Source organism: Lynx rufus, unplaced genomic scaffold (assembly GCF_022079265.1).
Source record: "Lynx rufus isolate CCGP_SWC_20201006 ecotype Redwood Valley unplaced genomic scaffold, mLynRuf1.p SCAF_24, whole genome shotgun sequence".
NCBI classification, from domain to species: Eukaryota; Metazoa; Chordata; class Mammalia; order Carnivora; family Felidae; genus Lynx; species Lynx rufus.
In genome coordinates this window covers 11,080,560-11,103,842 of record NW_025814839.1, presented here as the reverse complement: position 1 = coordinate 11,103,842, position 23,283 = coordinate 11,080,560, and the positions used below count along the sequence as shown (strand labels likewise).

The following is a 23,283-nucleotide window of genomic DNA, read 5'->3' as shown; positions in this document are numbered from 1 at the left end:
GGAAAGAGCCTGCCTTCCTCCCTAGCAACCTTACTACTGGATTTTAACCATTCCTGGTCTCCTTGGCCGGTTGTACTGCTGGCTTCTACTTCAGGCTGACTTCCAGCCATAGTCTTCAGATAGATAAGAAGCTGTTGTTTAAGAAGAAAAGAACTGGGAGGAAAGTCTTGGATTCTAGTCCTGGCTCTGAAAATATGCTGTATGGCCTTAGGTTCCTCCAAAATAAAAATGAGGAGGGATGGACTTAATTTGCTCTCATTCTGCCATTCCGTGCATGAATCTGGCCATTTTCTGGTAGAAAATAAAAATGGGGGAACAGCACATTCTCTGTGAGCCACTTGAAGCCAAGAGGTTGTATCTTTGTAGCCTTAGTACCTTACTACTGTTATTAACCATTGACAAAATTGTGGTGAGAATGGCTTGAGATTCAAAAGACCCAGATTTGAATACAATTATTGGTGCTGACTTGGTAACTGAGCAAATCTGATCCTGAGCACCTTAGGATCTTCATCTGCAAAAAAGCTGGAATGAGATTTATAACAACCTTACACCTCTTCAGAATTAATGACTATGGGAAAACAGAGTTGTGCACATGAAAAGAACTCTGTTGGTTTCAAGCTCTTGGATTATCCCAGGTAACTATAATTTACTTCCTAGGTAGGTGCAGGATGACCATGTATTGCTTGCCCTAATTTTAGACAAAAGACTATCCAGAATAGGCTGTGATTCTTTCATCCGCTTCACTTTTGATGAGATTGTGCTGAAAGCTTTAGCCTGGTACAATGATTCTTTCAGGCTAACACAATAATCAAACAAGGCTTACTGCCTTGCTCAGCAGAAACAAAGCAGCTTAAGAGCCCACTTGGGAATTCAGTTTCCTCTCTACACATCAGGTTTGAGGCAAGTGTCTCATCTGGCAGCTGAAATCCAGCAGAAATCTTTAAAGAACCATGTCATAAAGCCTCATTCTCTTTTAGCTGATTAAAAAAAAGAATATAGGGGCGCCTGAGTGGCTCAGTTGGTTGTGTGTCAGACTTTGGCTCAGGTCATGATCTCACAGTTCATGGATTCAAGCCCCGCATCGGGCTCTGTGCTGACAGCTCAGAGCTTGGAACCTGCTTTGGATTCTGTGTCTCCCTCTCTCTCTCTGCCCCTCCCCTGCTCGTGCTCATTCTTACTCTGTCTCTCAAAAATAAATAAAAATGTTAAAAAATAATTTAAAAAAAATTAAAAAAGAATATAAACATACAGCCCACATACCTGGTGTGCAAATGATTTCTTTATTCCTTAGTTAATAAAAAATTCATTCATACCATTGCTCATCTTTTATGAAAATATACCAGAATGTTTCAGTTAAAGACATTTAAGCATTTGGAATTCTAAATTAAGTCCTTTTCTTCTCCCCTCAAGCCCTACATTAGTGAGATTCCTGCTTAGTGCTCCAGAGACCATTCTGGCCTAAGTATTTCCCCAGGCCGTTTCTTCTGCCTGGTGAGATAAAAAGGAATCGAAAACAGTTTACCTATCAATAGAAGCTGCTGCTTTGAAAAAGTCTTTCTTCAGGGGCAAATTTCATCAGCCTGACTGAAGCTTGCCCAGTTCATAGGCAGGCTGGGAGAAAGATGCTGGTTTGCTGCCCTCTACAGGCTGCACTCAGCGAGCTTTGGTTAGTTGGAGGAAGGAGGGAGGAATCCTCAAGGATCTGGAAAGAAATGAAACAAGTTAATGCCGAATAAGCCGAGAGTGGGTGGGGGAAAATGATTTGTGAACATCAGCCTACCATTCAAGAAACCACAGCATTTAGGACATGTAAAGAGGGCCACTATATCTTGTTAAGTGAAAACATGCACAGCTTGATTTGATTTTCATAGAAACAGACTTAGTTATACCAGAATGTTAAACTTTGGTTATCTAGGTGGTGGAATAATAGGTAATTTGCATTATATTCTTTTTACTTATCTGTATCACCTAAACATTCTATAATATATATTATTCTAGTAATAAGCTAGCTAAAAAGTATATTAAAAGTGTCTAGTATATAAAAAGTGTCTAGGCAGATACCATATGACTTCGCTTATATGAGGACTTTAAGACAAAGAACAGATGAACACAAGGGAAGGGAAGCAAAAAATAATATAAAAACAGGGAGGGGACAAAACACAAGAAACTCTTAAATACGGAGAACAGAGGGTTACTGGAGGGGTTGTGGGAGGGGGGATGGGCTAAACAGCTAAGGGGCATTAAGGAATCTACTCCTGAAATCATTGTTCCACTATATGCTAACTAACTTGGGTGTAAATTTAAAAAATTTAAAAAATTTTTTAAAAAAGTGTCTAGGCGCCTGGGTGGCTCAGTTGGTTGAGCATCCAACTTTGGCTCAGATCATGATCTCATGGCTCGTGGGTTCGAGCCCTGTGTTGGGCTTTGTGCTGACAGTTCGGAGCCTGGAGCCTATTTTGGATTCCTTGTCTCCCTCTCTCTCTCTGCCCCTCTCCCACTTACACACTCTCAAAAATAAACATTAAAGAAAAAAAAAATTAAGTGTCTGTACTAAGGGGACTTCCTTGGTGCTAGTAATATTCTGTTCCTTGATCTAGATGCTTTATGTCTTCATCAAACTGTCCACTTATAACACATGCACTTCTCTGTATAGTATACTTCAATGAAAATGGTTTTTTTTAAACTTTATTTACTTTGAGAGAGAGAGGCAGAGAGAGAGGGAGACAGTAAATCCCAAGCAGGGTCCATGGTGTCAGCAAAGAGCCCGACGTGGGGTTCAAACTCACGAACTGTGAGATCATGACCTGAGCTGAAACCAAGAGTCAGATGCTCAACCGACTGAGCCACCCAAGCGCCCCCAAAATGATTTTTAATAGGTGGTTGTACAGGAACTCTCATTCGTTGGCGGGAATGCAAAATAGGACAGCCACTTTGGAAGGCAGTTTGGCAATTGCATACAAAACTACACAAACTTTTATCATACGATCCAGCAGTCTTGCTCCTTAGTATTTACAGCGACTTTATTCATAATTGCCCAAAAGTTGGAAACAACCAAGTTGTCCTTCAGTAGGTGAATCAAATGTTAATACTGTGTGAGTGTATAGGGACAAGGGGCATATTGGAACCCTTTGTATTTACTGCTCAGTTTTGCTGTGAACCTAAAACTAAAAATTAAGGTTGCTTTTTTAAAAAGTGGTTGTACTTCCCTTAGAATATGCTAAAAACTACTGAACTGTACATATTACATGAATAAACTGTGGTTTGTGAACTATCTCAATAAAGCTTTTTATTTCACTTATTTATTTTTTTTAGAGAGAGAGTGTGAGCGAGGGAGAGGGGCAGAGAGAGAAAGAATCCCAAGCAAGCTCCACGCTCAGCGCAGAGCCCGACCTGGGGCTCGATGCTATGACCCTGGGATATGACCTGAGCCAAAGTCAAGAGTCAGCTGTTCAACCGACTGTGCCATCCAGGTGCCCCAAAGCTTTTTATTTTTTTAAGCGGTTGTATCCATAGATTAAAATAGATATAAAAGTACCAATACATGCTACAATATGGATGAACCTTGAAACTATTATGCCAGGTGGAGAAGCCAGACACAAGAGGCCACATCTGTGAAATGTCTAGCATAAGCAGAAACAGACTAGCTATTGCCAGGGTAGGGAGAAGCGGAGGGGTTGGGGAGGGTGGAGTGACTGCTGATGGGTAAAAGGTTTCTTCCTGGGATGATGAAAATATTCTGGAATTAAGACAGCTGTGAGTCATGTATAACTTTGTGAGTGTACTAAAAGCTTAATTGGATACTTTGAAAGGGTGAAAAGCTGTTATTTAAAAACAGGAAAAAAAGCAGTGGTGAATTTTGAAACCTTCTAAATAGCTGTGTGCATAGAGCTGGAAAATAAATATCTTTCAAACACTGTAGCTTAATGCACATTAAAGAATTAGTTTTAATTACGAGTGGCCATACATTAAGATGCCTATTTATTTTTATTTTTATTTTTTTACATTTATTTATTTTTGAGAGACAGAGGGAGACAGAGCACAAGTGGGAGAGGGGCAGAGAGAGAAGGAGACACAGAATCCGAAGCAGGCTCCAGGCTCTGAGCTGTCAGCCCAGAGCCCGATGCGGGGCTTGAACCCACAAATCGCGAGATCATGACCTGAGCCAAAGTCGGACGCTCAACCGACTGAGCCACCCAGGTGCCCCAAGCTGCCTATTTTGTCAGTGCTCTTGGTTGAATGAGAACTGGAATCAGTATCTAGGAAAGCATTTACCTTTAAGAGCAGGATTCAAGTGAAAGTCCCAGTTTCTGACTCAGGAGCATCAGACTGTGGTCAGCAGGGGTCTATTAGAGGCAGCAGTTCTCCGCAGCGAGAATCCAGTTTCAGGCACGCCAAGTCATCTGACCGTGTGGGCCCAATGTTAAGTATTGCAATTGGGAGCTTCTTCTCTCGGGCAGTGAGGATGAACCTGTAACCAGAGTAAACCTTACAAGGAAAAGACACAGGTAAGAACTCTCAATGCAGTTAGAGGTAAACCTAACAGGGAGCCTCTCCAGGGCTCTCCAGCCCGCAAAAGGGGCCATTCCCACCCTGACCAAGTCAGATACCTGTAAGGATGATCCCACTACCAAGAGGGAGTCAGCTTCTTTTACACGCCTGTGCACAAAGTCAACCTTGTCAGGGTTCACTGTGTCCCCGAAGAAAACGACATCTGGTTTCAGGGGGCCTCCACATCGGCAGGACGGGACCCGAAAGCTCCGTACCTGCTCCTCTGTGAGAAAGACGTCGCCGTCAGGAGCCAGGCCATGGGCCTCAGCACTCCAGGTGGGGTTCAGAGCTTCAAAACGCTCTTGTAACACCTCCCGGGGAATCTGTTCACCACAGTTCAAGCAAAGGACCCTGAAACCAAAGAAGAGGCTGACTGAACAACTGGTCCCGAGAAGGCATGAAGCTGCCAAAAACATCTCATCCCCAACCAGTTGTAGCTCCTCCAACACTGTTCACTGTTCCTAGCACCCAGTCTTTCCCCCAAGTTAGGAATACCTTCTCATGTTAACTACCACCATTCCTTACCTTCCTCCTACTGCCAACTCTAGAACAAGCAGTGTACCTCTGCTTTCCTTACTTACATGGCCTGCTTAACCTGTTGGCTCATTTTTATCCTTAGTGCAGCTGCAAATGCTTTACCAAATGACTTCCTTAGTGCCCAAACCGGTGCTTTTCCTCCCTCCCTCTCCTCCTCCAGGGTGATTGTTGCTGTCCATCACCACCGTCCCTCTAAAACACTCTTCCCCTTGGTGTCCTAACCCAGTGACTTGTTTCTCTCCTCACTTCCCTAATCATGAGTTCGTGTGAGGGCAAGAACTTTGAGTCCTTTGACCACTATGCTATGGCCACCACCTAGACTCCACCTAGGAGTCTATAGGCTCCTGCCTATAGACAGGAGCCACTCAATAAATAGCAGTTATTTTAAGAGACCATCCGGGGGGGGGGGGGAGGTAAAGTAGACATGATATAATTTTTGTATCTGAGTGATGGTACATGGGAGTTCATTATACTACTTTCTCATTGGGAAGATTTGGAACTTTCATCAGGAAAAGAAAAGTTTAATGGGGCCAGGGCCATCATTAGCTCTCAAATTCCCCTGATACCACCTTGATCTGGGTCCTTCAGGCTGACCTCCCTGAGCCACACTCTCTAATCCTGTGTGGCTTTCCTCAAATGCTATTTTTATCACATTGCTTTCTTGCTCAGAAACCACTAATAGTCCCTTTTGGTCTCTCACAAAAGACCCAAATTGCACTGTACTATTTTCAGATGCACCCATGATTTGGGTCTAGCCTTTCCAGACAATCTGATTTCACAGTAGTCTCCACAGAGGCCAGGCCAGACTCCTCTGGGCTCTACAAATCCTCTTCATTTAGAAAGCCCTCTCCCCTCTTTTGTTCAGTCAGACCTGAGCCAGACTCAAGCCCCACCTTTCCCATAAAAGCTTGACCGATTACTCGAAGCTTTACTAAATCTGTTTCTCTGAACCTCTAAAGCAGGTCTATCACGGACCACATAATTTAACAATCACATATGGAGTTGTCTGTTGTTAAACATGTTATTTTTGGATCCCCCCCACCCCCAGGAGATTACAAAGTTCTCACATATAAAGTAGAGCATGTTTTATGCTCTTTGGTTTTGACCCCTCCACACCACCAATAGCACACCACACGTTGTGGCACCCAATAAATATTTTATGATTGGCAGGAGGATCTCTGGGGCTTAATAATAAGGAAATGGTCTCCAGTTAGCTTCAGGTTATTTCCAGGGCTACATGTGTTCATTCCATCAATATTTACTGGGTTCTATTTGCCAGGCTGTACTGTGTTCTATGTGTCCAGGCATCAGAGATCCACCAGCTTATCGACTATGCTGTTGGTGCTTTGCTCATAGTCCCCTCAAGACACCCTATAGCCACTTGTACACAGTTCTCTTATAAGCAACTTCTTGCATCTCTCTTGCTTAGGGGGTTTACTGGCCAAGGAGTTGCAGAGTCAGTCTTAGGGAGTTAATTCCCCTAGAAAGACCCTCAACCATTAAAGGATGGGACATGGTAGATAAATGCCCAAGCTTCCTCAACTTTCAGTGAGACAATTCTGAAGCATGCTCCAGACAGAGGGCCCCTCAAAGAATTGAGTTCCAGCTCCCCAAAGCAGCAACCCATTCATTAACATGCCCTTTTCTTGACTTTTCTTGCCTACCCTGTTTCATTTCCCCACTCCCTCAATGAGTTTGCTGGGATCAACTCCAAAATAAACAACTTGCTCCCAAATCCTTTTCTCAAGATCTAATGAGGACAAAGTGGTCAAGACAGCCAAGGTCCTTGCTCTCATGGAGCTCACATTTCTGCATTCACACTATTTACACCTTCCTGCACCTGTGCATGCATCCATGGAGTTCTGTCAGGCGCTGACTCCCTGCTTTAGTGTGCAAGGCATCCACATTTTGGGTCACCAACCAGTACAGCTTTCCGAGTCTCTCCCAGTTGCTCAAGGCCCAATGTGCAGGGTTAGGCTGGAGGGAGGAGAACCGAGGCCAGCCGACAAAGTTTCTCGCCCAGTACCGCTGGCGGACTGGAGCACTCCGTAGAAAATCCCCATGCTGGATGGGTTTCCGGTCAGTGCGGGCATAGAGTCCCACCTTTTCTGACCTGTAGTCTGGGATCCCCGACTCAGTGGAGATTCCTGCCCCAGTCATCACTAGGAGTCTCTTGGACAGGGTGATGAAGCGCTGTAACTCTCTGATCTTCTCAGGGTCTAGAGGTGGACTTGGTGGCACAAATAACCCAATGGATCCATATGAGCACTGCTGGCTGATGTTCACCATCCAGCGGCCTTTCGCTGCCCTGAGAGTCCACCTACAATTCATCTTTGTTCTAGAGAGAAAGAAACCTGATGGGAGAAAACAAATTTTAAAAACTAAGGCCGCCAAAGGGCACCTGGGTGGCTCAGTCTGTTGAGCGTCTGACTTCGGCTCAGGTCACAAGCTCGCAGTTAATGAGTTCGAGCCCCACATGGACTCACTGCTGTCAGTGCGGAGCCCACTTCAGATCCTCTGTCCCCCACCCCACCCCTCCCCTGCTTGCATTCTCTCTCTCTCAAAAATAAACATTAAAAAAATATATATATATAATATATATATCATATATATAGGGGCACCTGGGGGGCTCAGTCAATTAAGTGTCCTACTTTGGCTCAGGTCATGATCTCATAGTTTGTGGGTTCGAGCCCCGCGTCAGGCTGTGTGCCGACAGCATGGAGCCTGGAGTCTGCTTTGGATTCTGTGTCTCCCTCTCTCTCTGCCCCTCCCCTGCTTGCACTCTCTCTCTCTCTCTCTTGCTCTCAAAAATAAATATTAAAAAAATGTTTTATATATAATATATAAAATACATATAAATATATAGATATAATATTTATAGTATATGATATCTATATAAATAAAACTAAGGTAGCTGAAACTAAAAACAGAACTACCCTATGATCCAGCAATTGCACTATTAGGTATTCACCCAGAGGATACAAAAAGACAGATTTTAAGGGGTATGTGCACCCCAGTGTTTATAGCAGCATTATCAACAGTAGCCAAACTATGGAGACAGCCCAAATGTCCATCAACTGATGAATGGATAAAGATGTGGTATGTATATATAATGGAATATTACTCAGTCATCAAAAAGAATGAAATCTTGGGGCACCTGGGTGGCTCAGTAGTTAGGTGTCTGACTCTTGATTTCAGCTCAGGTCATGATCTCACAGTTTGTGAGATTGAGCTCTGCTGGCGCAGAGCCTGCTTGGGATTCTCTGTCTCCTCTCTCTCCCTCCCTGCCATGCTTGTGCATGTCCCCCCTCTCTCAAATAAATAAATAAACTTTAAAAAAGAATGAAATCTTGCCATCTGCAATGACGTGGATGAAGCTAGAATGTATTATGCTAAGCACAATAAGTCAATCAGAAAAAAATACCATATGATTTCACTTATTTGTGGAATTTAAGAAATAAAACATATGAACCTAAAGGAAGGGGGAGGAAAAAAAGAAGAGAGGGAAACAAACCACAAGAGACTCTTTAAAAAAAATTTTTTTTTTAGGGGTGCCTGGGTGGCTCAGTCAGTTGGGTCTCTGACTTCAGCTCAGGTCATGATACCAAGTCTTGTGAGTTCAAGCCCTGCATTGGGCTCTGTGCTGACAGCTCAGAGCCTGGAGCCTGCTTTGGATTCTGTTGTCTCTCTTTCTCTCTCTCTGATCCTCCCCCACTCCCACACTGTCTCTCTCTCTTTCTCTCTCTCTCTCTCTCTTTCTCAAAAATAAATAAACATTAAAATTAAAAAAAATTTTTTTTTTAAGTTTATTTATTTTTGAGACAGAGAGAGACAGAGCATGAATGGGGGAGGGTCAGAGAGAGAGGGAGACACAGAATCTGAAACAGAGCCTGACGTGGGGCTTGAACTCACAGACCACAAGATCATGACCTGAGTCGAAACTGGTTGCTTAACCGACTGAGCCACCCAGGTGCCCCTAAAAAAATTTTTTTTAATATTTATTTTTGCAGGAGAGAGAGACAGCATGAGTGGGAGAGAGGCAGAGAGAGAGAGAGGGAGACACAGAATCTGAAATGGGCTTAAGGCTCTGAACTGTCAGCACAAAGCCTGACTCGGGGCTTGAACTCAAGAACTACCAGATCATGACCTGAGCTGAAGTCAGACACTTAACCGACTGAGCTACCCAGGCACCCCAACAAACCACAAGAGACACTTAATGACAGAAAACAAACTATGGATTGATGGAGGGAGGTGGGTGGGAGATGGGCTAGATGGGTAATGGGTATTAAGGAGGACACTTGTGATGAGCACTGGGTGTTGTATGTAACTGATGAATCACTGAATTCTCCTGAAACCAATATTGCACTTCATGTTAACTAAAATTTAAATTAAAAAAAAAAAGACCCCCAAAACAAAAACAAAACTAAGGAAGCCATCAACTGATGAATGGATAAACAAAATGGGGTCTATCCATATAAGGAAATTTACCTATAAACATAAAGTTCTGATATATGCTATAATATGGATAAACATCAAAAACATTATGCTAAGTGTAAGAAGTCAGTCACAAAAGGACAAATACTATATGATTCCACTTATATAAAATTTCTAAAATACACAAATATATAGAGACAGAAAGTAAATTAGTAGTTGCCAGGGACTAGAAGATGCATCAGAACTTTATTTATTATTTTTTTTAGTCTTTCCCTTAGGCTTTTTTAAAATTCAAGGATAATTAACATGTACATGCTTAATCCCCTTCACCTATTTCACCCATCCCCTCACCCACTTCGCCTATGGCAACCACCAGTTTGTTCTCTATATTTAAGAGTCTGTTTTTGGGGTGCCCGGGTGGCTTCAGTCAGTTAAGTGTCTGCCTTCAGCTCAGGTCATGATATTGCAGTTCATGAGTTCTAGCCCTGCATTGGACTCTCCACGCAGAATCTGCTTGGGATCCTCTGTCGCTCTCTCTGTGTCCCTCCCCGACACATGTTCGCATTCTCTCTCTGTCAAAAATAAATAGACATTTTTTTTAAAAAACGGCTTTCGGGGCACCTGGGTGGCTCAGTGGGTTAAGTGTCCAACTCTTGATTTCAATCAGGTCATGGTCTCACGGTTTGTGGGTTCAAGCCCCTTGCTGGGCTCTGCACTAGCAGTGAGGAGCCTGCTTGGGATTCTCTCTCTCCCTTTCACTCTCTCTGCTCCTTCCCCAACTCACTCATGCACTCACATGTGCTCTCTCTCAAAATAAACTAAAAATGTTTTTAATAGAGTCTGTTTTTTTGCTTATCTCTTTTTTCTTTGTTCATTTGTGTTTTTTTTTCCTTAAATTCCACGAGTGAAATCATGTGGTATTTGTCCGACTTATTTCACTTAGCATTATATCCTCTAGATCCATCCATGTTGTTGCAAATAGCAAGATATCCTTCTTTTTTTAATATTTTTTTTAATGTTTATTTACTTTTGATAGAGACAGAGCATGAGCAGGAGAAGAGCAGAGAGAAAGGGAGACAGAATCTGAAGCAGGCTCCAGGCTCTGAGCTGTCAGCACAGAGTCGGACGCGGGGCTCGAACTCACCAACTGTGAGATCATGACCTGAGCCGAAGTCAGATGCTTAGCCAACTGAGCCACCCAGGTGCCCCAAGATATCTTTCTTAAGGCTGAGTAATACTCCTGTGTGGAGTGAGTGTGTGTGTGCATGAGTGTGTGAGTGTGCTGACATCTTTATCCATTAATCTATGGATGGACATTTGGGTTGCTTCCATATCTTGGCTATTATAAATAATGCTTTAATAAACATAGAGGTGCATATATCTTTCCAAATTAGTGTTTTTGTTTTCCTTGGGTAAATATCCAGTAGTAGAATTACTGGATCATAGAGTAATTATATTTTTAATTTTGTGAGGAAACTCTGTACTGTTTTCCACAGTGGCTGCACTAGCTTGCATCCCCACAAATAGTGCACAAGCGTTCCTTTTTCTCCACATCCTCACCCACACTACTTATTTCTTGTCTTTGATTTTAGCCATTCTGTCACGTGTGAGGTGATTATCTCATTTATAGCCGGAAAGCAAAGGCAGCATATAGGCATCAAATATCAACAACTTCCTCCAATTTCAACATTAGGAAAAGAGAGAATACCAGACTAGACTCTTCATGGAAGAGCACACCACTCCTCAAGATGTGGTCTTGGGAGAAAAAAAAAATTGAACTCGACAGTGATCAAGTCTCTAGAGTTTAACAATTTATAGGAAATACAGAGGCCAAAGCAATGTTAGATGATATCATCGGTCCATCCATGAAGTTCAGGCCATGGGAGGGGCGCCTGGGTGGCGCAGTCGGTTAAGCGTCCGACTTCAGCCAGGTCACGATCTCGCGGTCCGGGAGTTCGAGCCCCGCGTCAGGCTCTGGGCTGATGGCTCAGAGCCTGGAGCCTGTTTCTGATTCTGTGTCTCCCTCTCTCTCTGCCCCTCCCCCGTTCATTCTCTGTCTCTCTCTGTCCCAAAAATAAATAAACGTTGAAAAAAAATTAAAAAAAAAAAAAAAAGTTCAGGCCATGGGAAACTCTACAGGACAGAAAAATCAGCTTCTTCAACAAATAAACTGCAAGAGATAGAAGTAGATCTGAAGGGGGAATGATAGATTAAAGAGATTTAAAGACATACCAACCAAATGTAATCTGTGGGCCTTATCTGGAACTTTACAACACTAATAATTGGAAAATTGAACATTAACTGTATGTTTGATATTAAGAAATTATTGTTTTGGGGCCGCCTGGGTGGCTCAGTCAGTTGAGTGACCGACTTCAGCTCAGGTCATGATCTCATGGTTTGTGAGTTCAAGCCCCGCGTCAGGTTCTGTGCTGACAGCTCGGAGCCTGGAGCCTGCTTCGGACTCTGTGTCTCCCTCTCTCTCTCTGCCCCTCCCCCACTCGTGCTCTGTCTCTGTCTCAGAAATAAACATTAAAAAAAAATTTTTTTAATAAAAAAAAGAAATTATTGTTTTTTACATATGGGGGCTTCTAGTTGGCTCAGTCAGTAGAGCATGCAACTCTTGATCTCAAGGTTGTGAGTTCAAGCACCATGGTGGTCTTAGAGATTGCTTTAGGAAATTTAAAAAATACATATTTAAAGAAGTGTTTTATGTATGACAAATGGTATTGTGATTTTTTTTAAAAGTCTTCATCCTATAGAAGTTACAGACTGAAACATTTGGGTGAGATGATATGTCTGGGAGGATTTATTTCAAAATAATATAGAGGGGGCAGAGTAGATAGAAATATACTGTATAAATGAAACAAGATTAGCCAAGAGTTGTTCATTTTTGAAGCTGGGTGATAGGTCTGTGAATGGGGTTCGTTATATTATTCTATCTCCACAATAAAAACATTTTTATATAGGGCACCTGAGTGGCTCAGTCGGTTAAGTGTCCAACTTTGGCTCAGGTCACAATCTCACGGTTCGTGAGTTCAAGCCCTGACTCAGGATCTGCATTGGTGGTGCTGAGCCTGCTTGTGATTCTCTCTCTCCCCGTCTCTCTCTGCCCCTTCCCCACTTGCTCTCTCTCCCTCTCTCTCTCTCCGAATAAATAAATAAACTTTAAAAAAGAAATAACAGAAATGCCTGGGTGGCTCAGTTGGTTAAGCGTCTGACTTGGGCTCAGGTCATGCTCTCATGGATCATGAGTTCAAGCCCCATGTCGGGCTCTGTGCTAACAGCTCGGAGCCTGGAGCCTGCTTCGGCTTCTGTGTCTCCCTCTCTCTTTCTGCCCCTCCCCAGCTTGTGCTCTCTCTCTCTCTCTCTCAAAAATAGATGTCCTAGTGTGCCTAGGATAGTGGTAGTGCAGAAATGCCAAAAGCTATGAGATAAAGTAACAATGCTTATATCTTTTGAATACTTTAAAGGCTTAAGAGATATGATCTGAAAAGTGAGGGGAAAAAAAGAATGGAGTACTTTGAAGAGAAGCTAAAATGTGGAATGTTTCACCTTAAAGGTAGATAAAACTCTAATATCTGGACCCTATCAGCAGTCATATAGTATTTGGAGAAAATATATTTGAAATTAAATGTACAAAGTGAACTAGGATAGGTAACTTAAAAGTATGCCTCCCTCATGTTGCCCTGGATCTAAACAAAAATAAAAGCAAGGGTACAGGATTATCAACAATACAGAGATAAACAAGAACTAAACTTAGCCTAAAAATATATGGACTAACTGTAAGGAAGGAATTACAAATAAAGAAAAGCTTGGGTAGCACTGTCATTTCCCACAAATAGTCCACCCTAAATGGGATTTGGGAGGTTACTGATGAGATTTCAAAACTCATCCAATTTATATCTATAAGCTGACAACCCAAAAGGTATCTGATAATCAGCAAAGTTGTACACTGAAATATTTATGGGATGGGTGATGAGAGCCAACAGCATGATATTGAGAAATGACTGGGGAGTAGGAATTTGTTGGCATTGCACATAATACTGTCCTCTTGAAGACAAAATCTAGGTTTAAGAAAATGTATCAGAGAGGAGTACAGGTTTTTGCATAATCTAAGAAGACTCTCCATCCAGACCATACTACTTCCGGTGGCAGATTGCATGCTTATATGAACAACCTACAAATAATGAATTAATCAGTGACTTCAGTATCTTAAAGGATGGGCCCCCCAAATAAACAAGAATATCTTTCCCTGGAAAGGTGCAGCCTCCTCCCCGCCCCCTCCCCCCCCCCCCCACACACACACCTAGAGTGTATTTATAACCTTACTTTGTAATCCAAATCAATCTTTTGCAGAATTTGGGAGGGTGTGAGCTAGCTCAGGATGTAAGAACTCAAGAATGTACTGAACACTGGGGCTCCAGGCTTATAGAGTAAACTGACCCTTGCCAGGGGTGTACTACCTTCTCCCCACTATCCCCCACAAAAAGATATGAGAAAATAATCCCATTGTGGCCAGTTTCAGGCTACCAATGGTTTAACAACTGGCTAGCAAGTTCCTAAATGTCTAACAATTGGCCTTCACCAGGAAAAACTGATTCCGGCCCACCTTTCCTGAGTCCCATGAAGTCTGACCTGAAACAACAAGGCTCCATTTTTATATCTTTTTAAAAATTTGTTTTGGTCAAGAATTTCTAATACCTTCCACCAAATAAAATCTTCTCGCCACACTGGACTATTGCATAACAACCCAAGCCAATCTTGTCTTCTTGACCTCTTAAGAACCTACAACCAGAGGTCTACTATGCTTGGCCATCAGATGGAAATTAACTTAAAATGGTTGGTGAATCTTCCAAGACTTTTTGCATTCAAGAAAAACTGTACATTTTGGTTTATTTAAAAAATGGTGGAAGGGACTCTAAAAAAATGTGGATTTTAAAAAGGGAGTGTAAAATAAAAATTGGTAAAGCAGGACTCTAGCATAACATAAGACCTATTCTGTCTGTCCCAATAAAACTGGCTGGTCAGAAATAAACTTCTTATAAACTTCAAAAGAATAATAGCTTACTCCCGATATCTTTTAAATCTTTTAATAGGGAATTGTTATTCCATCTATGTCTACATCTAAAGACGTCTCCCTCAGAGGAATACACTTATAATTTTAGTTCCTACCATCCCTTGGGAAACCGTGTGTTCCATAAACCTACTTCCTATTTTATAAATCAGAAATATTTCTTCATAAGCTAAGAAGCATATTTGAATTCCAGTATGCCAAGTGTTGATGCAGTTGCTGCTCAGACTTTTCTGACTTTTGATTTTTATGGCTTTTGGTTTTATTACTGTAACTAAGCACATGCACATCTTTTATTCTACTTTCCCATATTCTTTTAGTTTACCCTCAATTGCAAACACGACATTCTAACAAAGCTTTGACGTATTATTTAACATAATGCAGAAATTCTCTAGTGACACGCACCCCATATGTAAACATTATTTTATGCCTGGCTTTCCAGATCTAGTTCCAGGACCCCGATTTCTCTAGAAATCCACAGCAACACTTGAACCGCTGAACAAATACAGTCTGGATTCCTGAGACCAAAGGGCTCGGGAAAATCGCTGAAAACCCGCTATACTGGAACAGCTGCTCTCTGCCAGGTACTACTAAACGGCAAAAAGTTTATATAGAATCCCTCACAACAAATTCACAACGTCTAGAAACCTGCAACCCCCACAGAACACTTACCTTCCACACCTTAAAGAACACTTTACGTCTGACGACGCGACGGGCTGGCTCCTTTTGCATTTTGGGAAATGCAGTCCAGGAGGCAGAAATGATGCCAGGAAAACTATAAGTCCCACAATCCTCTGGGCGTCACAGATGAGGGATCCAGATTGTGTAGTGGCGCCCCCATCTGCCTTTCCTGGTCAGAGGTGTTGAACAGTCACAGGAGCGAAATGTGCCCGCTGTCTCCTAAGCCAACATGTTAGTGTCCCTTTGAGAGAAGTTGTTAGAGTTTGAAGACGAGTGTGCTCAGTGCAAAATAGTATATCTAAACAGTACTAAGTTACGAATTCATTGTTAAGATAGAAGCTTTAATAATGTATCTAGATTAGACTCATACTGAACTTCAGTGATTATGATCCTTTGCACTCACTGTGAGGAAATCAATTTCCCACCTTGTAGTGGGGTGTGAAGAAATACATTAATAAATATCTGAAAAATTCATGTTTTTGCAGTTTATATGAAAAACTAAAGCCACAGATAATATACAAGGAATAATGTGTTTACTCACTTGGCTTCTCCAATTTTCTTTATTCTCTTTTGTGGTTTTATTACATTAACCAGCACAGTGCCGAGGTCTAACTCCCAGAGATTCTGGTTTAATTGGTCTGAGGAGATGCCTGGGCATCAAGATGGTTTACAAACTTCCCAGTTGTTTCTAATGTTTTTAATAATGAGAACCGCTGTTCTGTAGCATCACCTAAATAAGACATCAATCAATTTGTGTTTTAGAACATCAATCAAAGGGCAGCTTACTGGAACCTTGAAGACCACCTAAGGAGCTACTTCCCCTGTTTTAAGATAAACTGAAGCCCAGAAGTGTATTGTGGAAGCTGGAGTCAGAGTTTGACTCCTGATCCTCTCACTGAATGTGTGGAGGTAAATATCTGTAAAGTCACCCAGTTTAGGAGTTTGGGAGCAATACCTACACAACAACTCAGATAGGTCACACTGCTGGGACAATCACCTGACATGACAGGTTTTTTGTGCCTTAGTTAACCTGACCACATTGGCTGAAAGGACCAAAATGTAGACTGGAAATTTTTACTAAGTCAAAAAAATTGCTATCAGGAATATTTCCTGCACATATGGGTATTGGATCAAAACCTATTAAAATGCCAAAACACTGACATTTTCTCCCTCCACCCCAAGTTTATTAAGAAAAATTTCAAACTCATGTTGTTTTTTTCAGTTTGCCAAGTAGAATGAACATCGTTAATTGAGAGACTGACTAATACAGAACTATTGTGCTTTTAGGCCCCCCAAAATCTCATGTTCCTGGGAGAAGTTAGCTGACTTTTCAATTTTTCTTAGTGCTGGAAAGTCATCCGTGGAGGATGAAGTCATCCAAGACAGCTGGTAAAACACACAGTGTCACCATACCAGGAATTCATGACTACGTCCTTGATTGGATCAAAGTAAAATAATATAAAGTTAATCAAGTTACTAGTCTTTTTTTTTTCTTGATAATTTTTCCTACCCTGGCAGTTATGGCTGTGGGGGGAAAAAAGCTACACATCAGCATCAAATAGGTCTTTTAAAGATGTCATTTTCTCACCTACATGATGATTATATGAATGATCACTGAGGAATACTTTGAACGTTTCATGTTTGAATTTTTTTTTAAGATTTTAAATAATCTCTAGATTTTAAGTCACCCTAGGGCCACCTGGGTGGTTCAGTCAGTTAAGCCTCTGACTCTTGATTTCGGTTCAGGTCATGATCTCATGGAACCAAACTGTGAGATCAAGTTGGCTTCAGCACAGAGCCTGCTTGGGATTCTCTCTCCTCTCTCTCTGTCCCTCCCCCGGCTTGTGCAAGTGCGCACACACACTTTCTCTCTTTCCCCAAAGTAAGTAATCTCTACACCCAACCTGGGGCTGGAATTTACAACCCCCAGATTAAGAGTCATATGTTCCACAGACCGAACCAGCTAAGTGCCCCTCATGTTTGAAATATTTTATAATAAAATGTTGGGGGAAATGTAATTTTCTTAGAGACTATTTACATCTTAATGAGTAGCAAAAACCAAAAGTATTTTGGAGAATATAGTTCAGGATGAAAGAAGTCTGAATATAGGTTTCTGACAGCTTTCCACTTGTCAAGGGAAAAACAGGCAGTGGGAGCGAAAGTTACTTCAAACTTCGTGAACTGTGAACATTTCTATGAAAATAGCCTTTTCCAGCCTATCTCCTCTGAATTAAGGTGTCCAACAGAAAACCCTTTGGGATTAAAAAAGAATTCTTAAAAAAAAGAAAGAATTACCATATGACCCAGAAATTCCCCTTCCAACTATATACAGAAACGAATTGAAAACAAGGATTCAGATGGATATTTGTATGCCACTGTTTGTAGAAGGATTGCTCACGAAAGCCAAAGATGGAAACGAAGCAGATTCATAGAATAATGGATGGATAATAAAATTCCATACAATAGAATATCAGCCATAAAGAGGAATGAAATTCTGATATATATACTACAACATGGATAGACCTTAAAACATTATGAAATAAGCCAGACAAGCGCCTGGCTGGCTCAGTCGGAAGAGCATACAACTCTTGATCTCGGGGTCCTGAGACCCGCGCCATGGGTGGGGTATTAAGTATTATTACTTAAATAAATAAACTTAAAAAAAAAAAAAGTCAGACGCCAAAAGTCAAATAGTGTGATTTCGCTTATATGAGGTACCTACTGGAGTCAAATTCAGCGACAGAAAGTAGAATAGAAGTTTCTAGGGGTTGGGAGAGGGAGAAATAGGAAAGGGAGTTAGTGTTTAATGGGTACAGAATTTCGGTTTGGGATGATGAAAAAGTTCTGGAGAGGTATGGTGATAATGCTTGCAAACAATGTACATCATGCCACTGAACTGTATACTTAAAAATGGTTGGAATGGTACATTTTATATTACGTATAGTTTACCACAATTTTTTTAAAAACACTATTTTGGAGAAGATAGTTACGCTGTGAATCGGGAGCCAAGGGAACAGCATGCTGATACAGCCCATTTTCATCTGCCGCAATTCATTCTATGAATTAAGTTATTAGCATATTTCTCTCCCATAATGCTTTGCTTCAGGCTCCATCAAAGCTTAGTTAAGTGAAATCAAGAAACGAAATCCTTAGAAACAGCTCAGGCATTTTCAAGAGATCTTCATATGGTTGTATAATTTTTAACCAAAGAACAATGGATCGTTTTCCAGTACGACTCAAAACTCACTTTTCTGTAATGGGAAGCTTGCCTATTGGGGATGATGAGTAGGGGGCGTTACTTGCCAGCTTTGCGCAGTGGCAGTATCGTAGCCAATGAGGTTTATCCGAGGCGCGATTATTGCTAATTGAAAACTTTTCCCAATACCCCGCCGTGACGACTTGAAATATAGTCGGCATTGGCAATTTTTGACAGTCTCTACGGAGACTGAATATTTCAGTTCAAAAAAAGAGTAGTTTTTTTCGTGTGTGTGTGTGTGTGTATGTTTGTAGTTTTAGGCTGCTTTAGAGGGTGAAGTGGCAAGTGATATTTGGTTTTCTGTGGTTTCTTAAAATAGTTGTTTTTCCCCGACTTTGTTTCGGGGGCAGGAGTAGTATACTAGTTCGCAGTTAGTTACCTTTTGGTTTTATCTTAGTTTTCTCAGCTGTTGGTGTCGTATTCTCTGTTGTGTTTTGCCAGGCTGACGTCCGCCATTGCACGGAATGATTGCTGTGACCCTTGCCCACGTAGTCAGTACGTAGCTACTTGTCCTTTTTCCGTTCACTCTGGCTTTTCCTGTCTTTCCACTGATCACTTTTTTCACTGTTTTTAACTCAAAATTCATTTAACCTGGTCATCTCTGTGATGTCATGACGATTTGCATAAGATTACCCAGCATCCCCAGCGAATGCACTCTCACTTACAAAATCTGAATATTCGACACGAGTCGATCCAACAACAAGAAGCCTCAGGTGCAGACCAGTCTTAAATATAACTGCTGGAAGCAGAACGCATCGTATACACGAATTTCCGCCTGGAGTCGCCCACCCTCACTGTAAAGGTGGTTGTCATCTGTGGGGGAGCAGGGTGCGTGCTTACGATCTCCAGCTTTGCGCAGTGGCAGTATCGTAGCCAATGAGGTTTATCCGAGGCGCGATTATTGCTAATTGAAAACTTTTCCCAATACCCCGCCATGACGACTTGAAATATAGTCGGCATTGGCAATTTTTGACAGTCTCTACGGAGACTGAATATTTATGTGTCGAAAAAAAGTCTGTGGAACAGCTAGCTGTAACCTGAGCTGGTTTTCTTTAATCAATGGTGAATGTTACCGTTTCCAGCTGATCGTGAGCACCTATACAGTGCTTGGTGAGGTTATTTCCCCCAAGTCTGAAATGTGTATGAGGCTCTTTTATTATGGTGAAGTAATGTGCTTTATAATTATGTGTCTGACCCCGTTGAGAGATACGGATTTTCGAGGGTTGGAGGGAATGAATCTTGACCAAGTGCTTCTTAAAAGCCCCCGGAGGAAAAAAATGCTCTACTTTTACTTACTCAGGCCCCATTATGACGTTCCAGGCAGAGCTGTGCTGGAAACCAAGTCACCTTAATTCTAGTGTTGTACTGGGTTCTGCTACACTGGCTACCTCTAGTCTTGTTCTCTCCCTAGGGAGGCCAGAGGTGTCCCAGGACAGACGCCCTCAAGAGGCCCACCCTTGCTCCTGGCAGATCCAGGTGGACGTGCGTAGGCCATCTCCCATCAAACACTCCTCCGGTCTGTAAGCAAAAGGATTTGGTTATTAAGGGCTAAGGTGTGGTGGACAGGCACCTATTGCTTCAGGGCAGCCTTGGGGAAAACCGCCCCAGCGGTAAATTAGACCCAATCGCTGCTTCGGGGAGTTCAGTTTTGAGACAGGCCGCAAGTAAACGAACAGATGAGCTAGAAAATTACAGATTATTTCAGTGCTATGAAGAAAATAAGCAGGGAGCTGTGGTGGAGCCATCATTCTTTTCTTTTTTCTTTCTTTCTTTTTTTTTTTACAAACAGCTCTTTTGAGTTATAATTGACATTCAATAAATCACACATTTTTAAATACACAATGTTATTGTTTTTTTAATGTTTATTTATTTTTGACAGAGGGAGAGAGAGAGCATGAGAGGGGGAGGGGCAGAGAAAGAGAGGGAGACACAGAATCCGAAGCAGGCTCCAGCCTCTGAACCGTCCGCACAGAGTCAGATGCGGGGCTCGAACTCACAGACCGCGAGATCATGACCTGAGCTGAAGTTGGACACTCAACGACTGAGCCACCCAGGCGCCCCTAAAGCACACAATTTTATAAGTATTGAGACATGTACACCGAAGACACCATTACAATCCAGAGAGTGAATACATTCATCACTCCCCTCCCTACCTCCCTGTCTCTTCCCACTCCCTTCTGTTGCTATAGTTGGCAATTTCCAGAGTTGTATATAAATAGAATCGTATGGTATGTGACATTTGGAGACTGACTTTTTAACCAAACATAATGTCCTTGAGGTCCATCCAGGTTGCATGGATTAATAGCTCATTCATTTCTCTTGCTGAGTAGTATTCCGTTTATGGAAGTACGGGATTTATTTCAACCATTCACCCTTTGAAAGACATGTGACTTGTTTCCAGTATTTTGCCATCACCAATAAAGCTTCTAAGAACATTCCTGTACAAGTTTTGTGTGAACAAGGGTCCCTGGCTGGCTCAGTCAGTAAAGCACGCGACCTTTGGTCTTGGGGTCGTGAGTTCAGGCGCCATGTTGGGCCTAGAGCTTACCGAAAAAGGAAAAAAGGGGGGCTGGGTGGCTCAGTTGGTTAAGTGTCTGACTCTAGATTTTAGCTCAGGTCATGATCTCATGGTTCGTGGGCTCGAGCCCCCTCTTGGGCTCTGTGCTGGTAGTGTGGAGCCTGCCGGGGATTTTCTCTCTCTCTCTCTCTGCCTTTCCCTTGCTCAAGTGCCATCTTTCTCTCTCTCTCTCTCAAAATAAATAAACTTAAAAAAAATTTTTTTAAGGAAAAAACCAAGTTTTGTGTGAGCATAAATTTTTAATTCTTTGGCCATATGGGAAATTACATGTTTAATTTTGTAAGAAATTGCCAGATTACTTTCTAGAGTGGCTGCATCACTTTACTTTTCTTTCTTTTTTTCTTTTAAAGTAGGTTCCATGCCCATCATGGGTCTTGAATGCATGACCCTGAGATCGAGGGTCACATGCTCTCCTGACTGAGCCAACCAGGTGCCCCCACTTTATTTTCCATGTGAAGTCTTTAAAAATCTAGACAACCCCCCCCCCCCCGCCTTTTTTCTTTCCTTCATGACATTGATTTTTTGGAAGAATCCAAGACAGGTATCTTGCAGGAGTCCCACATTCGACTTCATCTGATTGTCTTCCAAGGTGTTGATTAACATATTCCTTTGTCACCCTATATTTCCTGTAACCAAGACTTCCCAGCTTGATTAGATTCAAGAGAACTTCAAAGCTGGCTCTGTGAACTTTGTACTGCACCTTCCATTTTTCAGTGATGCTGAATTTAAGCACCTGGTTAAGGCAGTAACTGCTCTCTCTCTACTGTAAAAGTAATCCTGTGTCTGTGGAATGAACACTTGCCATAGGAACCATTTGATACTAAAAGCCCTTTGCTTTCCATGACCACTCTTCTCAACTACTTCCTGATCAGCCATCAAATCCGGCTGAGTAAGATAAATTAATGTCACTCCTTCTATAGAACCCAGGATAGGTTTCCTAGGACTGGGGGAGACCCTGCATTTACGACCTATGGTCCCAGGAATTCAAGAAGAGTCCTCAGATAAGCCAATGTATCAGAACTGAGCAAACCTGATGGAAAGAAGAGGTCAGTGATAATTGCTCAAAGGGGCATCCTGGAGACCCCATGTTAAGAACTTTAAGAGGAACCAGGTGTGCTATCCAGAGGCTGGAATTTCCTTTCTTTTTAAAAACTTTTAATGTTTATTTTTTAAGAGAGAGAAAGAATGTGAGCAGGGGGGGAGCAGAGAGGGACGGAGACACAGAATTGGAACCAGGCTCCAGGCTCGGAGCTGTCAGCACAGAGCCCGACACAGGGCTCAAACTCATGGACCACGAGATCATGACCTGAGCCGAAGTTGGACGCTTAACCGACAGAGCCACCCAGGCGCCCCACAATATAAGTATCCTTGATGGTGTGATCTGGAAATGCGCCCCAACCATTTCTTCCCACCTTAGTTGGTTGCCAGGATGGCTAATCAGGGTATCAAACCAGGTCTGAAGGAAATAGACAATGGTGCTCCCTCCCATGGCAAATTTTGTGTTGATGAGAATGTCAGAGGATCCTCTGGCAAACACTGACCCATGTGGTGTGGGGGTGTGGGTGGGAGTGAGTTTTTTAGAATTTATAATAGCAAGTAAGTAAAATAATGACTAATTGGTAAGCAAACACAAGAGAGAAAAAGCATGGAAAAACCACTGGAAAGATGAACAAATAGCTTAAGGAAAACAAAATGATGTTTTTATTTTTTAAAAAAGGTAAATTTTATAAAATATCCATGTGATAATTTGCTCTCAGCTCTATCAGAATCCTCTTTTGGCTGGGTAATTTGAGTTGCAATGACTTTTTTCTTAAGTTGAAGTAAAATTCACGTAACATAAAATTAGCTGTTTTAAAGTGAATCCATGTGATTTTAACATATTGTTTTCTATTTTACAACCTAATTTTTTTCTGGTTACAAAATTATTGCATGTTTGTATGTAAAATCCAAGCATCCTATATATATGAAGAGATAGTCAGAGACTCCCCCCCCCCCCCATAATCCCACTTCAACCACTAGAAGAGAAAGCCACAGGTAGATGAGACTATTCCTCCAAATTGTTCTATTCCTATATTAACATAATTGTTAACAAACATTGAATTATACTCTACATACAGTTCACCATTTCCTTTTCCTTTAGGAAAATGCCTATGCATGGGCATTTGGGATGTTTCCAGT

The 23,283-nt window shown here is 41.9% G+C and overlaps 1 protein-coding gene and 2 non-coding genes across 3 annotated transcripts; 2 read left to right on the top strand and 1 right to left on the bottom strand.

Annotated features, from left to right (window-relative positions):
• Positions 1–1,266: 1,266 nt before the first annotated feature.
• Positions 1,267–15,313, bottom strand: SIRT4 (sirtuin 4). Its single transcript, XM_047088523.1, has 5 exons — positions 15,263–15,313; positions 6,926–7,439; positions 4,608–4,899; positions 4,273–4,485; positions 1,267–1,702 (listed from the first exon to the last, which is right to left on the bottom strand). The coding sequence occupies exons 2-4, from the start codon at positions 7,414–7,416 to the stop codon at positions 4,333–4,335; spliced, it is 936 nt and encodes a 311-aa protein (XP_046944479.1). The 5' UTR covers positions 7,417–7,439; positions 15,263–15,313; the 3' UTR covers positions 1,267–1,702; positions 4,273–4,332.
• A 3,262-nt stretch (positions 15,314–18,575) lies between these two features.
• On the top strand, positions 18,576–18,716 carry LOC124518551 (U4 spliceosomal RNA). Its single transcript, XR_006963681.1, has one exon. It is a non-coding gene; the product is annotated as a U4 spliceosomal RNA (small nuclear RNA).
• Positions 18,717–19,374: 658 nt separating this feature from the next.
• Positions 19,375–19,515, top strand: LOC124518550 (U4 spliceosomal RNA). The gene has a single exon (XR_006963680.1). It is a non-coding gene; the product is annotated as a U4 spliceosomal RNA (small nuclear RNA).
• The last annotated feature ends 3,768 nt before the right edge of the window (positions 19,516–23,283 follow it).